Source organism: Galeopterus variegatus, unplaced genomic scaffold (assembly GCF_000696425.1).
Source record: "Galeopterus variegatus unplaced genomic scaffold, G_variegatus-3.0.2 Scaffold6147, whole genome shotgun sequence".
NCBI lineage: Eukaryota > Metazoa > Chordata > Mammalia > Dermoptera > Cynocephalidae > Galeopterus > Galeopterus variegatus.
In genome coordinates this window covers 32,516-50,498 of record NW_007732258.1, presented here as the reverse complement: position 1 = coordinate 50,498, position 17,983 = coordinate 32,516, and the positions used below count along the sequence as shown (strand labels likewise).

At 39.2% G+C, this 17,983-nt stretch overlaps 1 protein-coding gene and 1 long non-coding RNA gene across 2 annotated transcripts in view; one reads left to right on the top strand and one right to left on the bottom strand.

Annotated features, from left to right (window-relative positions):
* Positions 1–6,457, top strand: part of ATG2B (autophagy related 2B) — a 64,729-nt gene extending 58,272 nt beyond the window's left edge. Inside the window, 6 exon segments of the mRNA XM_008590487.1 lie at positions 1,498–1,567; positions 1,918–2,000; positions 2,585–2,706; positions 2,954–3,108; positions 3,529–3,678; positions 5,925–6,457. Of these exon segments, the coding sequence (XP_008588709.1) occupies positions 1,498–1,567; positions 1,918–2,000; positions 2,585–2,706; positions 2,954–3,108; positions 3,529–3,678; positions 5,925–6,155 (811 nt within the window). The 3' untranslated portion in view covers positions 6,156–6,457.
* Positions 6,458–7,224: 767 nt separating this feature from the next.
* LOC103605885 lies at positions 7,225–11,441 on the bottom strand. The gene is made up of 2 exons (XR_551822.1): positions 10,825–11,441; positions 7,225–10,674 (listed from the first exon to the last, which is right to left on the bottom strand). It is a non-coding gene; the product is annotated as an uncharacterized LOC103605885 (long non-coding RNA).
* Between the last annotated feature and the right edge of the window lie 6,542 nt (positions 11,442–17,983).

Here is a 17,983-nt window from a genome sequence, read left to right as displayed (position 1 = left end):
TAGCGGCCGGTCTGTATGTGGGATCCGAACCCTCGGCGGGAGCGCCGCTGCGCTCCCAAGCGGCGCACTGTAGCAGTGCGCCACTGGGCCGGCCCATGATACTTTTTTTTTTAACCCTACTTACTTACTTAGGTAGATGTTTATTTTTTTCAGTAGACTACTTAAAATATTGAGAATAGCTTAAAATATTGAGAATAGATTTCCATTTCTACTTTTAAAAGCTCCTAGAGGGTCCAAGCCCCTGGGGTGGTAATCAGTGATAAAGTCCAAATTACTCACCTTACAGATAAGGAAGTTAATGCTCAGAGAGAGGTGAGCTGACTTGCTCAAGACCACGCAATTAGTGGCCTAACCAGGACTAGAACACAGTTCTTCATAATCCCAAATCCAGAAGATCCAGTGCATTTTCCAGGGATGTCATAGTAATCTCTCTCCTCTTCCATAAAAATTTATTCATTCTACAAATATTTACTAAGCACTTACATATGTATGCAGGTTTTGGTCTAGGTACAGTGAACAAAGACAAAAATCCTTATTTAATTGAGCTTACAAATAACTAAATGGTTTTGTCCTGTTATATGTGCCATGGAGGAAAAAAGAGTGGGAAAGGACATGGGGGTTCTTGAGAGGGTATTGCCCAGAGAACCAAATGGAGACAAGTATTGGGAAGGTGAGGGTTGACTTGGAATTGATGGAATACAGCATTTCCTTTTTATTGTTGGTTAAGGACTTCTGTGAGATGGCTTAGGATGTAACCACCAACATTAATTTTGTGGTTAAGACAGTGTTTCAAGTTCCAGACATCCAGTTTACAGTCCACTTTAGGAAGCCAGCTCATTTTGTTTGATGTGTACCATCAGTGTATAATTATATTTTTATTTTCACACAATTTCCAGTATTTGTATGTCAATATCCTACTTACAAGCATTAATTTCAAGAATTCTCACTAAAATTTACCAGTGTAGGTGGCATTTAAAAAATTTACCGATGAAGACATTGAGACTTAGAGAGTTTAAATTACTTGCCCACGATTGCATCTTATATAACTGATGGTCCTGGGATTCATGCCCAGATTTTCTGACTCTGTATCACCGTGGAGCTAAAATAATTACCTTACTTCTTGCTAATGATTAAATTATCTGATTTAATCTTGAAGTTGCTTTTATTAATTTGTTCTCTGTATATCTACCAGAGAATATCCACCAGAATAAATTTTTCTAAGAATAAACATTATTTTATAAACTAGGGGAAGGTTTTTGTGAGTAAATTTAAATAAAATAAATACAATTTATAAGATGATTAACATCTGTTAGTTGTTATATTACCTTAAAACAAGGTAGAGCTAAAAAACATTCTCTTTCATTTAAGCCCTAAGATACTTAACATTACAAGTATTTTTGTGGTTTTGTTTTTATTCTCCAACTGAGCAAATTCATTTATATCTAATTTTAACTATTAGTAACTTTAAATATAAATAACTACTCTCTTTATTTTCAGAGAATTTAGATTCACATCAGAAGTTCCTATTCGACTTGATTATCATGGCAAACACTTATCAATGGATCAGGTTTGGAAACTGCTCAAATATACTCTACAAAATTATCTCATTTGTTTTTCTTATGAACTCAGTTTTTTAGAAGTTTGTTCTGTCATAGTTTATATACATGTTTGAAATGAAGTACAAGGTTTTTAAAATTAATTGTTTTTAAAGTAAATTAAATATAATTTACTTAAGTACCATGAGTAAAATTCGATATATCTTGGGTCATACATGTTATAAAATATACATATTTTTGCTGTAAATATTTTGTTTTAGTGTTATTAATAAATATTGCTTTGCTTTCAAAATAACAACTATTTTAAATGTTGAGTGTCTCCTTAAATTACAGACTAATCTGGACTTTTTTAATTTTAAAGGGTACATTAGCCGGGATTTTGATTGGTCTGGCTCAATTAAACTGCTCTGAACTAAAGCTGAAGAGGCTTTTCTATCGGCATGGGTAAGTTGATTTATTATATGAAGCTTGAAGGTGAAGTTACCAAAATTAGTTTACAACAAATTAAAAACTGAGATTTTTAGCAAGAATACATAATTTAAATTTACAGTATTATCTGCAGAGAGGTTGTTTTTAGAGGACCCTTAATGATTAGGTGCTAATTTTTATTCTGAGGAAATAGAAGTAACTTGAACAGAGTAGTATTTTTCAAAAATAGCTACAGTTTTGGATATTTTTAATAATTTTCTAAAGTTATAAATTAGCTTATTCAGTGAAAAGACAGGAAGTCACAGGATTGCAGTTCTTAGTAACATTTGGATTAATCCTATGCAGAGCCTTAGATGTTCAAGAAATAAGAACAGTGGAGAAAACACACTACATACTACCTAAGCCTTGTAGAAATTATTAACATTATAATTGGATTTATAAATTTAAAAAATGTTTTGCCGTTTGGGGAGCATCTAAACTATCTTATCCTTGTAATTTGTGAATTTTCTTTTGTCTTAAAAAAAAACCAAAAACACCAAATTTATCTAGATCTATAAATTTATTTCTCCATTCTATATACTAATAGTTATTTGCTCTAGTTTGCTAGGTGTTGATAAATTATTCTCATATGCAATCACTGAATGGCTTAATGACATTAAGAAGAACCAGCTACCAGGAATCCTGGGAGGTGTTGGGCCTATGCATTCACTAGTACAATTAGGTGAGTTTTCTTTTCTTTAATCAAAAGGTCATTTATTTTGCCTTATCAGTGATTCTTAACCCTTTGGGGGTTATAGATGCCTTTGAGAGTCTATGTGAGGACCATCTTTCTAGAAAATCTGCATGTGTACTCACACAAAACTTTGCCTCCAGTTTCAGGAGTTAGAAACCTCAGGGTTGGAATGAGGATGGTGGCAGAGGTCTGAATTCCAGCACTTGAATTGATTTCTGTGTGTTGTCTCTTCTAGTGCAAGGCCTGAAGGACTTGGTCTGGTTACCAATAGAGCAGTACCGGAAGGATGGCCGCATTGTCAGGGGATTTCAGAGAGGCGCTGCTTCATTTGGTACCTCCACAGCAATGGCTGCTCTAGAACTCACAAACAGAATGGTTCAAACTATACAGGTATCTTTCCTTAGACCGCTGTAATCTATACAAAGAAGAAGAGCCATTGTAAAACAATTGGGTTGTTTTTAAAACAGTATTGTGGAAATATATAAAATGTTGAGAGTAGATATTTTATTTGTAGTGATTTAATATTATGCTTGTTTTATTGCTTAGCTGTCTAGTGTTAGATAATTAACAGACTAAAGCAGTGGAAAACAGTGTCAAATTTGTTTGCCTATTTCAGGTAAATTGTAACCATTAAAGTTAGTGGAGGATTTATTTCACCACATGTGCATGAAGAGATCATGGCTAAATTTTAAAAAGGGCATGTGAGTCCTTCTGCTGTTCTTCCTCACTCCCTGCAGGAAGTGCACTGTTGGTGCCCAGCTCTCCAGACTTTCTTCTAATTCATTTCTTTCTTCTGAAAAAATGATCCAGGCAGCAGCAGAGACTGCATATGACATGGTGTCTCCTACTACCCTTTCTATTGAGCCCAAGAAGACCAAAAGGTTTCCTCATCACCGGTTAGCCCACCAGCCAGTGGACCTGAGGGAAGGAGTGGCCAAGGCCTACAGTGTTGTGAAGGAGGTAGGTGAAGACGTGAGTGGACACGTCAGGACCGGTTTGCATGCTCTCCCACCTTTCACCTAAAAGCATTTACGGTTTTAATTTATGTGCGAGAAACCCCTGGGAGTGAAATCAGAACTGCTACCAGTGGCGTAAGGTGCCACCAACAGCATGAGTGAGAGAAGAGGGCGAGGATGTGACTGATAGGGCCACACGAGGAATGGCGATTAGGTGGACAGACTGATCTCCCTCTTTACATCCAGAAGCATGCCAGGAATGATGGAAGCAAATGCCCATGGACTCTTCATCTAGATTTAACACTTATTTATACTTTGCTTTATTTATCTCTGTAGTGGAGCCAGGATTGGAACCTGGGTAATTGGGTCTAAACTTCAGTTCTCTTTCTCTAAAACTGTCAATAGGAAGAATGAGGAAAGGGAGGTGAGAATAGTAAGCAGGGATCGAGATGGTAGGGTGTGCTTGATTAGACTGAATCTGAATTCCAAATAAAAAGATTTTTTTAAATAGAGGTTTCTAAATGGTGATAAATATTTCTTTCTCACTTTAGATGTAAGTCAAAGATGAAGAGAAAATGTCTCATATATTTCACAGATAGGCTCATCCTTCAGATCAGTAACAACAAACTAGCCTGCAGGTCAATTTTAAAGGATTGTAGAAAAAAAACCAAAAACAAAGAAGAATATATGATAGTGACTGTGTGGCCCACAAATTTCTACTATCTGGCCATTCACAGAAAAAGTTTACCAAGCCCTACTTTTCATAATTCTGTTTGGTGGTGGTCAGGTAGTTGTGAGGGTTACAGTAGTTCTCTAGGAATTATTTATTGGACAATTGCTGTCTTCCAAGATGTGTCAAGCTCTTTAGATGAATTATTTTATTTAATTCTAACAGTCACCAAAGGAGGTGGGCAGTATTTTAATTTACCGTTTAAAGACGTCTAAGGTCACACAGCTGAGTGATGGAGCTGAAATTTGAATTTATTTCTGTGGTTTCCAAACTTGGGGGTGTTAATCATTATTCTATAATAAACTAACACCTGTTTATTATTAGTGGGATAGGGAGGGGGACCGGCACAGAGGGGAGGAAGATGATGCAGAGAAATGTATAAATTGTGAGCATTTTCTTTACTGTGCTCAGTTTCTCTTATTGGCTATTATCTTCTAGATATGAGGGGTCTTCGAAAAGTTCGTGGAAAGGTTTGCATTATCTTTTAATTCTATTTTTCCACAAACTTTTTGAAGTACCCTGTCCGTTTTAAAAATAGCACTTCCATTTTTTTTTTTTTTAGTTTTTCTGAACTTCATTTCATTTATTTATTTTTATGCCCATAGTATTACATGTTTTTGCATGCTGCACTGAGTGAAATGATATTCTTGTTAGCTTGCCAAAGGGATGATTAGGTTCAGGATTAGGGCAATGTCATTGATTTCCCTGGAGAAAATCATTGAATTTCTTCCATCATTGAAGCTGCCACAGTGGAACTGTGCTTCCTGTCTCCAGAGATTTTTAAGTTAGATAAATTGTGGAGTTTTGAAAGTCATGTGAAGTTTTACCGCATTGGCTTGACCTACATGTTTAGCTTCAAAGTTAGCAATTATGATTATCTTAAGGTTATATAGTTATAAGAAAGATGGAATATGATGTAGAAGCTTTGTCTCTAATTATTGAACATGTTCCTGCTTTATGTTCTCATAATTTTTTCTCTGTTTAATACAATAAAATATTCTATTTAGCTTTTTATCATAATTGAATGTTCCACAGTTATCTTTTTGAATACATGGCCAGTAATTTAAAACAAATTAAATAATTTCCTAGAGCTTAGTAGAATTAAGTTTTCTTGTACTAAATCAAAGGAGCTATCACCATATTCCTTTAGTGGGTATATTTATTCAAGAAGCTTTGTTTGCTAAGTTTGATTTAACTGGAGTGATTAATAGTTCCAGAAAAGCTACTTTTATATCATTAAATATTTCCGTAAGCTTCCGTATGTGAAATTGTAGTGTAGCTACATTTTCCATAGATCAGTGTCATAATAAAATACTAAATCACAATAATTGCCTGTTTCCCTTATAAATTAGAATTTTGTCATAAAAATAATTATCCTGGTTTTCTCAAAAGCATTTTTTTCTTTTAGTTACAAACATAATGATTAACTGTTCTAAAAGTGTATTAAAGGATAAGTTTTAGAGTTTTCTGACCAGTAATTTACTCTCCTTCTCTCCTCCTGCCTCCTACCCTCTGCACAGGGAATCACAGACACAGCTCAGACCATCTATGAGACAGCAGCTCGAGAACACGAGAGCAGAGGGGTAACCGGTGCCGTGGGTGAAGTCCTGCGCCAGATTCCTCCGGCCGTGGTGAAACCTCTGATTGTTGCCACAGAAGCCACATCAAATGTGCTAGGTGGCATGAGAAACCAAATTAGACCAGATGTTCGGCAAGACGAATCACAGAAATGGCGCCATGGGGAAGACTGATGTCTCCAACATGACAATTAATGAAGATAATGAGGGTGGCTACAAAGAGCCCAGTGTCCCACTGGCAGCTTTAGCGGAAACTCATTTAATTTTATTGTGCTCATCTCAGGAACAAAAGCATTTTTTAGTTAAATAATTTGATATCAAGACAACATGCAACCAAAAACTTCTGACATTTTAGGGCTAGTTTAGTACTTGCCTGTAGAAATGTTTGGTGGCTGGGGTCAAAAATCCTTAAAGCATTTGTTGCCAAGTTAGGGGAATGCTTATATTTATTAAAATAACTATAATTCTCCTTGTTACAGCTGAGATATCATTAATGTTTGGTGGCTGGGGTCAAAAATCCTTAAAGCATTTGTTGCCAAGTTAGGGGAATGCTTGTATTTATTAAAATAACTATAATTCTCCTTGTTACAGCTGAGATATCATAGGAAACCTCTTTCTACAGTGTAGAGTGCTCAAAAAACATTTGAACATTCTTAAAGCACTATTTGTGTAATTCTGGGGAGTTGGTTTTTCCTCAAGGTTTAAAAAGAATCACAGCTTCAAAACTTTCATTGAGAATGAGAAACAAGCCACTGGGGAAGCAAAGCAAGTAGGATTTTCCATATAAATATCAGTGTGAAAATATTAGCCAACTCTGTTGGATTTAGTGTTCATGCACTTGAGAACAGCACTATTTCCATTTACTAGAACATCCTCCTGTGGGGGTTTGGGAAAGTGAATGTTGCAGACGTGTTCTGTGGTGTTGCACTTTATCCTCTGTGTGTGTGTGTGTGTGTGTGTGTGTGCGCGCGTGCGTGTGCGTGCGCTTTGGATTAATACAAGTTATGTGCTATATTCTTTATGTAATTTACAAAGTTACACAAAATATAAAGAGGAGTAAAATCATTTGAAAGTTTTTGGCAAAAGAAGGTAACCCAAATGTAATAGTTTCCTTTATTGTAAGTGTAAATGAAAGTGTGCATTCTCTCATGAACTGGGGCCCATTTGGTTGTTTATATGTTTGATTTTAAGCAGGTATAGTGCAAGCTAGTTAGGAATGTGTGGAAAGAGAGATTGGAAGTGGTTTTTATTCTTTTAAAATTAACCAGAAGTCCTCCAGATATGCCCTAGTCAGCTATTTCAAAGTACCATTTTTACTTGGTTAACAATGTACATTTTGATAATCTGACAGGAATGAATAAAGTATTTTTATTTAAAGGTACAATTGTTTAATGCTTCCATGAATATTTTGCTTTTCTTAGAGCATATTCATAGGTGCAATACTATGATTTACCCCAAGATATTTTGGAACACTTCCTCAAAATCGATTTTGGTTAATATCAAGTAAATCATTATCTAGGAGAAGAGGGAAATTGTTCTCAATCCCAGACTTTAGATTAGCAGAAAGAAAATGTGGAGTTTTGTATTCATCTGCTGTTTAAAGTTGTGTGTTATGACTTCTCATTTTTTAAAGTAGGGGGAATATCATTGAGGTAAATTTGGATTTCAGAACTGCATGTCAATTTGGGGTTTAGAAATGAAGTTAAATCAGTTTCATTCTTTAAATTTTATAGGAAATTAAAGCAGGAAAAGCAATGTAAACCAAAAATCCAAATGTTTAAAATTTATAAACATAGTGTTATATAGTATCCAATTTAATTGTTATTTTATTTCCTTTTTATTGCTGGAAAATTTTAAAAGGCATTGCTCAGAGGAACCACCTGTTTAAGCATCATGGAACCATTTGTTACTCTGTCCCTATTAAATGGGGTCCATATAGCGTGTGATCCTGACTAAACGCTAACAGGTTATAACAGGCTCATCCTGCTTCTGGGGCACATTCTGACCACCCTGCCCATCAACCCCAGTATTCTTCATGCTATGTATGATACTGGTTATGATTAATCAAACTGAAAAACACTTGATATAACTTAAGAATTTTAAATCTCTTTAACTTTTAAATATACTTTCTATAGTTATACTTAAGTTCAACTAGATGTAGTATAGAAATAAATAATTTATCTTTCTCTTGCGTTCTGAGTCATAAATAGACCCTTTTAACAAATTTTCTAAATCCCATTTAAACACATATCTTTATAATGTAATTTTCATAGTTCTTTCTCTGTTTTGTCCTCCTGCACCTGCTGCTGACAGAATCATCATTTGGTAACAAAACCTTGTGCCTCAGAAAGATTGTCTCAAGGGTCTATTCATTGTCAGATTAGCCAAGATGCTCTTTACTTGACATGTTTGTAGAGGACCTATCTATATTTGAACACTTCTACACTATTAGGTATACTTAATTTTTTTAAAAGTGTCTTTTCAAACTTTTGTCTTTTTGACATAGTAAAAAGAATGTTGTACAGGATCCTTGGGTTGCCATATCTGCAACTTACCAAGTGGACAACTTGGCCAAGACTTAACCTCTCTAAGCCTCCATGTCCCTCTCTGTAAACAAAGGGGTTTCTTATGACAAAGTCCAGTGGGCATTTTTGGATGATGAGGCCATGCATGCGTGTGTGTGAATGATGGTATGATGGTATGTGAAATAATGCTCAGTACAGTGGCCCAGGCCTATGACGCCTCAGACTGGTACACACGTCCCACATGGAGCAGCTGTGTGCTACTTTAGAACAATCCATTTCTGCACTGTCACAGTGCCTGCGTGGTTGAGTTCTGTGATCCCTCTGACCCAAGCAGACTGCACATATCTTCTTGTTGCTCTGCTGAGTCCTTATAGTTGTCAGTCCAAGGAGTCCAGGTAAGCAAGCTTGATCCAGATCTGTCAGCAAGTTTCAGAACCTCACAGTGCTATCACCACATTAAGACCACTGTACATCACAAGTAGAAAGGCAGAGAAGGCCATGGCATTGTCTTCTCAAATGGGGCTGATTTGGAACCCCCAATTTTCCCTTTCTGTCTGTCCTCAGCTTGCTGTAATTTACAAGAAAAAAGTCCACTGAACATTTGCATTTAAGATAGATAAAACACAATGTTTCTTCTTGATATCATAGCAGTAGACTTTCATTTTAATGAATGTTGGGTACAAATTGGATTTCCACTTAAGTACATATATTTGACATCAATATTTTTATAATGCAAAACTCAGTTTAAGAAAAAATAACCTTTCCATGAAGCAGTGTGCCTAAGATGGCAAAATACTAAAAACCTGTGTTTCTTGTCTTCTGCTATATGTCACTTTTAGATGCTATTGAAATATTTATGGCTTTGAGGGAATTACTTTTTAACCATCTCCTTTAAAAACTGTTTTGTAAGTTTGGTGGCTTTCGTTCAGTTTCAAAAAAGTCCAAACAACTACGTCTGCCCCTGCAGAGGCTATATGTCCAAGGGCGGTGTGCCCCCTTCAGGTGTCCTTTGATTTGTGTCCTTTGCACTGTGTGTACTCACCAGAGTGGAGGGACAGCAGTCAGAGTTGAAATTTAAAGTAGTGATTTCAAATGAGGAATCCACACTTGCACTAAATGGTTTCAGGATTTTGTCTTAAATTTTACATATGTAAAAAGCATGACAAGAAAAATCACTCAACTTTGCTTCAGTTTGCTTACACCTGCACTGAGTGTAATTCCTCAGACCCGGGGGCGGGACGTGTGGCAGGGCTATGAGGAGCACCCCTTACCTTTTTTCCTTTACTTCTCTTGACCTACACTTAGGACATCAGAGAGAAGTCCATAAAGTCCTTTAAGTTCCTTGAAAGTAAGGGACTGTCCAAACACAAAGTGATATTGTTTTGTATTTGCAAATGCATCAAGTGGACATACCAATTCATATCAAATAGAATAAACCAGATACAAATTTTTGAGTCTTCGATTAAAAGGAAGATCATTTGTATAGTATAGATAATGAAGGATAAAAAGATTTCTTTTTCATTATCGGGGAATCTTATTTTTGTTTACTGGAAGATATAGTCACTCTTTTCATATAAGAAAAACGTAGTGTTTTCATGTCAACTTACATTTATTTCAACATTTTCAGGATCCTTTAATAGACCTTACATGCACAGTTGCAAGTCAGCCAGTTTTACTCAGAATTGTTTTCATCATAGTGTCTGCAAATCAGATAGAAAAAGCATTCAAACACAACTACTATGATAGGCTTCTTTTGGGATGAGAATTTGTTTCAACAATTCGTATTTTGAAATGTCAGCAGTTTTTGTAAATGTAGGTGTTAGAGGTTATTTTGGCCTCCTACAACACTGGCCCCTTGGTTTCAAGCATGTTGCTTTATAGTACACACCAGAGTGCTGTCTGCTGTATTTCAAGAGATTGTAAATGTGATATCAGCTGGCTTGACCACATTCTGATATCCCTGGTGGTTGAAATAGCAGCCCCTCCCTTTAAAATGTTTACTTTGCTGTTTCACATGTGTTTTGTATGTATGAAATGGCAGCTTCCAATTTCTAATTGGATTTGTCTTGCATTGTTTGAGTATAACTTGTTGGTCCCACAGGACTGTTTGCTTTTTCATTGAGAAATTTGTTAGGGGCGTCAAGTTCAGTTTTTATGTTGATCCCAGCCTTACTTATTCTAGACACTGAGTTTAACTCACCACGAGTAAAAGAAAAATTTTGTGTACATTGACTGTCATCACTAAGTTTCCTAATTATCATAACTATAGATGTGAATACTTCAAGAATACTGATGCTGTACAAGATGTTGATCCCAGCCTTACTTATTCTAGACACTGAGTTTAACTCACCACGAGTAAAAGAAAATTTTTGTGTACATTGACTGTCATTGCTAAGTTTCCTAATTATAACTATAGATGTGAATACTTCAAGAATACTGATGCTGTACAAGTATTTTTGTGGCAATGTAACTTGTTAGTGTGACTATTTAAAATATTATAAAATTAAGAATACTCTTGAAAGAAATTAAAATATTTGCTCTTTGGATTTTGCTTTAAATACTATTGTCTTTTGCCAAAAACTGTTCCTAAAGCCTGTATAAAATACTTTTTGAGGTGGGGGGGTAGGTCTATGACAGACACTCTTATTTGGAAATGATGTTCCTATGATCCTGGTATTTCTGAGTGCAAATCTTGTATCTATCTGCCACCAGTTTTTGAGATATGTGGGGTATATAATGTTAAAATTTGCCACTTCTCCCCTTTTGGATATTAATCCACTATATTAGTTATTTTATCCCAACAGTGTGGACTTGTGGCAAGTACATCTTGTAGTTTTGGTCTTATGGACCTAGATAAATACTTGATAAATCTGTTCTATTTGGAGGAATATTTTACTTATAAAAGGAATATATTAAAAACTTACGTATTTTAAAAGACAAATGACTTTAAAAGAGGTTTCGATGTGACACATGTCACATAACCGCCCACCTTGAACAATCAGGGGAAAATGACAAGTCAATTCACACACGGCTCTTGTGAAAGAGAGGGAAGGGGACATTTGTGAGGTGCTTATTGTGTGCCAGGTATTCTAGTGTATTCTTTACATAATCTCATAGCTCCCTGAGAGGTAGTTACTACAGTCTCTTTTCCAGATGAGGAGACGAGTTCAGAGAAGTCAAGAGGCTTGCTCAGGTTCACATGGTTTGACTCCCAACCTCATGCTCTTTCCAGTACTTCATTGAAGAGCAACTTGAGCAGCTGTCTAATGTAGTGGAAACTTCACTAATTAGGAAACTAAGTAAGGAATTGTACTAGAAGATTGACGTTAAAGGCCCAAGATCTTTGAGCCAAAAACAGCTTGCTTGGTCTTCACACCTGCATCCCCAGCCCCTCTGCCCTCTCCTGGCTGTGCCCCAGTCACTGCTTGGTCAGTTCTGCCGTGTGCCAATGAGCAAGGGGCTAGAGCCACCTGGTGAATTTCCTTCTTTAGATTCTGAAGCTCAGGCCCCGCTCAACACTAATAAATCAAAATCTGAGAGAGGGGTAAAACAGGGTCTCTCCACCTCCGCACTTGACGTCTGGGGCAGGATAATTCTTTGTTGAATGGGACTGTTCTGTGCGTTATAGAATGCTTAGCAGCATCCCTGTCCTCCACTAACTAGATGCCAGCAGCAAACTTCCCTCCCCCAACCGTGAAAACCAAAGATGTCTCCAGACATGGCTGAATGTCACCTGGGGGGCAAAACCCCCTCTTAAAAACCACTGGGCTGAAAGCTGTCCTGGGGAAAGTCATGTGCAGCCTGTGGAGAGCACAAGTGCCTTAGCAGCTGTCCGAATCCCTTTCTTAGAGTCTGGATGCTCTGCCGGGCTCCTCTACATCTCAGCTTAAAGGTTTCCATTTCCAGACAGGCCCTGCCGCCCTACCTACCTCTTTATTCTTCATTGTGGCGTAACCCTCTTTCTTTTTTCTTTTTAAACTTTGTGTAAAGCCACCCCCAAAGAAGGCCCTCATCATAACTGTATATATATACATTGCTTTGCCCAGAGTAAGGAGTCAGTGAATGGTGAATGAATGAATGAACTCATGAACTTTAGTGGTCATTTAGTCCCATATAGTCACTTTGCAGTTGAGGAAACTGAAGCCCAGAGAGGGGAAGTTATTTGCCCAAGATCGCATGGTTAGTACTTAAAGATGTCCTTTATTCAATGTAATTTCACTTTTTCTTGGTTTTAGCAATACTAGTAACAATTTTTAAATATGAGTATACGTGAAATAAAAGTTCAACATTTGTTGAACATTTACTAAGTGACAACTGCACAGCACTCAACACGTTCAGTATCAAGCAGGGCCCTGGCAGGAAATGCAGCCCCTAGGGGCGACGGGCAGCCATAGGGAAGGAATTGTTTACAGAGCACGGGCTGGGTATGGTGAGGGAAACCCATAGGCACCTCATGGGTGGACTCCGGGCCAAGTAGAGATTTGGTACCTCTCCTCTAGTCCACGTTCATCTTTGGGCCTGTCCTGGGCCTCAGACAAGTGAGGCAATGGCTCTCTGGGAACAGGGTGTCTCTCCTCCTTCCCCATCCCATCTCCTGAGATTGAAATACCGCTGAGACCCACCCACCACAGGACTGAAGGGACCAAGGGAGAGGGGATTCACAAAGCTGCAGCAGAAGCAGGGGCTCCTGACAGGAGCTATGGCCCTAGGCAGGTGAAGTAGCCAGAGGGATAAATCTCCACTCTCACTCTCCTACCCTCACATCTCCTGTGGAGCCTCCCATAGGTCAAACCCACTCATGTCCTGTCCATAGGGCCCAGCCTCCTGGTGCGGAGTGCAGGGGAGGGCAGAAGAGAAGGGAGAGGGACTGTGGAGGGGCAGTGAAGACCTCCAGCACTCATGCATTGTCTCATTTGCATGTGTATCTTCATTCTGCAGGTGACCGTCAGGCTAGGGCCCACAGACCCTTCAAACCCATTGTACAGACTGGGTCACAGACCCCTCATAGGCAAACTGGGTCACCAGTCCTCTCTTATGCCGGCTGGGTCACCAGACCCCCTCACATACAGGTCGTGAGCTAGGTAATTGGGAAAAGACCCCAGGAGCCGTTGGCTGACGACACAAGCTCAGTCCTCAGCTTCCTCAGCAGCAGCAGCAGCTTACAGCAGCCTTCAGCAGATCCACAGTAGCAGCAGTGGCCTCCCGGAGCATCCCAGGGGCTCTGGCAACAACAGCCTTCAGTCACAGCCTCCAGCAGCAGTAGCAGCTTCCCTGTGCACCCCCCACCCCCGGGCATCCCAGGGGCAGGGGGCACTGTGGATCAGAGCTACTCATCATTTATACTTAAGTCTGATAACCCCGGGAACACTTGGGTGGAGTCAGACAACCAAAGAACACCTGGGTGCACATGCACAATTACATTAGACAATAACCAAGGAACACCTGGGTGCACATGCTCAGTTATGTTTACAGCAAATGCTCGGCAAGATTCCAAACCCCTGAAGGATCCTGACCATTTATCCATTTCATTTTCCCTTACAGTGACAAAACTGAGCCTTCGGATATGTGACCCATCCCAAACCATATTTAGTACTTGTTAAGGAACACTAGTCAGTAATGACAGCTAAACCCCCAAATCTCAGCAGCTTTAAAAAAGAGAAGTTTCTCATTTACATAAAGTCCAGTCTGGCTCTTGAATACCTGGCAGCTTTCCTTCAAGCAGTAGGGGAGGAACCCAGGCTCCTTCCATCTTGTAGCTCTGCATTCCCTGGAGCCCCCATATCCTCAGCTGGGACCTCTGCAGGTGATAGGGAGGAGGACTGCTTTTATGGCCAGCCCCAGGAGAGGCAAACATCACTTTTGCCTATGTTCTACGGGTCAGAATCCTGTCACAGCCCAGTCCAAGGGAACCTGGGTAGTGAAATCCAGCTATGTGCCCAGGAAGGAAGGAAATTGGAGCTAGGGAGTACCTCATCAGACTCTGCTACCTGCAACTCATAACCAACCAATTTAGAATCTGGATCCAGGAATGTCTGACTCCAGACCCATGCTCTTAGCACATACTCTATTGGAATTACAATCAGCTGCACTCAAATAATTTGCTATTGCCAGAGGGAGGATTTTTTTTCTCCTAGGCTCTCTTGTCTATATTCCTGAAATCAGTTCCACATGGAGCAAACCAACTACATTGAGCAAACATTTGCTGGGGAATGAGCAGGATAGTACAATGCAGTGGTTCTGAACACTTGTCTGCACATTAGAATTACTGGGGGATTTTTTAAAATTCTAAAGCCCGGGCCACATCCAAGACCAATTAAGTCACAAAATCTGGGGTGTATTTTTAAAGCTCTCCAGGTGACTCTTATGTGCAGGCAAGTTGGGAACCACTGGTACAGTGGCAAAAAATGTAGATTTTAGAGTTGGGCTACCAGGGGCTGAAGCCAGGTTCTGCTACTTGTGATTTGTGTGGCTCTGGGGAAGTTACTTAACCTCTCTGTGCTTCAGTTTCCTTCTCTATAAAATAGAGATAATAGGGTTGTTATGAGGATCATATGAGTAAATATATGCAAGGTGCTTAGAACAGTGCCTGACACATGGTAAGTGCCATGTAAATGTTAGATATTATTGTTACTGTTTCCCGAATGCCTGCTATGGGTAAGGACCTGTGCTAGAAAAGAAAGATGTTCTTTGCTCTCAGAGAATTCAGAACCCAGTGGAAAGACATCGAACTCCAATATGAAATAGATGAGACACTGCTAATCATTCCAGCCATTTGTTCCTTATAAATATAGATCAATTTGTTTTGCTCCCAAGAGATTGAATAGTGTTTCATGAAGCTGAGGAAAGGAACATAAACCACTTGGAGCTGTTTTAGAACTGGAATTTGTGGGTTTGAAGACACCACCTGGTCTCCTACCCCACAATCATTTGGACATCTGCTTCCCTCGCATTAAACACAGGTCTGGGGAGACTTGGGGTGGCTGGGGGAGCTGGCTTCCTTTTTAGCCTGATGTTCAGGGTTGCCTAGTTACAGGGAAATTTGATTTCATCTTGGGTAGTGTCTGGAAATAAAATTCAAAGAGGGTATTGGAGGGAAAGACTTTTGGGTTTGGAGATAACTGAGAAAAATGAACACTAGCACATCCTTATAAGGAAGAATTTCTAAGGCTACCAGAAGAGAGTAAAACATTCTTTTAAATTTGGATCCCACTGAGATACAGAGGAAAACATGACTGCTCAGTGCAAAGTACTAACTTTGCTTCCAAAACCCTAATGTGAGCGTTTTGTCAGCTGAGATGTGGCCAAATTATTCTCAGTGATGAAGACTTCAAGTCAATACCTCCATAAAATGCTTACCATTCAGTAAAAGTCAAGCACAGCCCCCTGCCCACCACTAGGCTGTTTTGAGCACATCACCAATGCTACAGCTCCATAGTCAGAAATCCTCCTTCCATGTATGATAAGCACTTCCAGGCTGGCCAGTTAGCTCAGCTGATCAGAGTGTGGCCTTGTAACACCAAGGTCAAGTGTTTGGTTCCTCATGCCAGCCAGTTGCAAGAAAAAGCCACAATTAACACTTTAAAAGTCAAATGAATATCTCCATCTGACATGGATTGTGTACCCCAAGTCTGATGTATTAGTAGCTTTATCCCCACTGTGATTGTTAAGATGGTGGGAAATCCTATTATGGTAATTGACAGGTGGGGTCTTGAAGAGGTGATTAGATTCTGAGGACTGTGCCTAGTGAATGGATTAAAAATGGCAGTCATGGGCGTGGTTCTGAGGGCTTTAAAAGAAGTGTAAATGAGGAACTGTCCCTCTCTCTGCTCTGCCATTTTCTACCATGTGAGACTACCGCATTGTGGTAAAGCCACCCCCAAAGAAGGCCTTCATCATAACTGTTGCCTGGACTTTGGACTTCCCAGCCTCCAAAATTATGAGCAATAAATTTTGTTCTTACAAATTACCCATTTCTGTGTATTTTGTTATAAGAAATAGAAATTGACTAATACACCCTCTCTTCTCCATTTCAGTTTAAACTGAAGATTTACATCAGCCCCTTCAAGACATACTATTTCCTTCAAACCTTTCTCACTCCTTCATACCAGATTTGATTTTGAAAGTGATTTTCTTAAAGTGGCTTAGGCTTTCTTTCCTGTTTGCTTTGGTGCTAACTGAACTGGAGTTTCAGCCACCCCTCAGTCCCGGAGAGTCATCTGGGCCAATCACTTAAGTTCATTGCACCTCCCTTTCTTGCTTAGGCTTTCTTTCCTGTTTGCTTTGGTGCTAACTGAACTGGAGTTTCAGCCACCCCTCAGCCCCGGAGAGTCATCTGGGCCAATCACTTAAGTTCATTGCACCTCCCTTTCTTGTGAGTGTATCTGTTGGATAAATCACTACAGGGGAAAAACTGAGTCAGTGATATGTGACATCTGTTGAAAATTTAGGTGGCCATCACCAATTACCTCATGACATACCCACCATCAAGGTTTATAATTTTTTAAAAATTTCCATTTGAAGAGATCTTTAAACTACCCCATTCAAGATGAATCGTTGCCTTGTTCTGTTTCCATGCTCTCTTTTCCTTGGAGCAGATCATTTGTCACCCATGTAAGGCCTTGCTTTGAAAATGTGTGCAGAGAAAGCTATAAGGTCAGGTTCTGTCTGTCCATTTGTCTATATGTTGTGTGTATGTGATACTCTCAACCAAAATATGTGAAAGAGCTCTAATTAATTAAACTTAAAAAAGCACTTAAGGATTTTTTTTTAAAGGTGGGTGGGTTTGGGGAATAACCTAAAAAAAAAAAGAAAAAAGAAAAAAGAAAAGAAAAGAAAATGTGTGCGGAATCACTTCTGGGGAAAGGGCAATCCACCTTTGGTGCCAGCAGGGGACGCCCACTGTCTTCCTCAGCAGAATGTTGGTTTGGAAATGGCCCCTGCGAAGCACTGGCATCAGAGATTGTACAAATTCTGACCCCGTGCACGTGGGAAGGCTCTGGAAAAATCCTAACTATCCTCTTACACAAGTCTTGTCCATGACAGCTTCCTCTTTCTCGAGGACACCGTTTAAATTCCAAATAAAAATGTCATTCTATTTCACGATTAATTTCTTCCTGTGAATACCAGACTCAGCCGCAGCATACAGCAGGTCCTTTCTCAGTCCCTGAGGCTGTCACGAAAGGTTGATAAGGAATATTTGGGGCATGAGAGGATAGAAATATGCTTTATGTTCAGATAAAGATCTTTTGTGGTTGCTTTTCCTGAGGGTTCTCTCAAGGTGAGCTGAAACAGAAGCCTGTCGAAGCTTCTCTGCTGGATTCCTCTACTAGAAGTGCTGCCCCCTGCCCCCCATCCTCCCACTCAGGGCTGGGATTAGGTGAGGCAAATGAGACACTCCCCCAGGGCACAAAATTTAAGAGTGGGGGGACCTCAGTGGTCAAAATAAATAATTGCTTAATGCAATATTTTTTAAAAAAT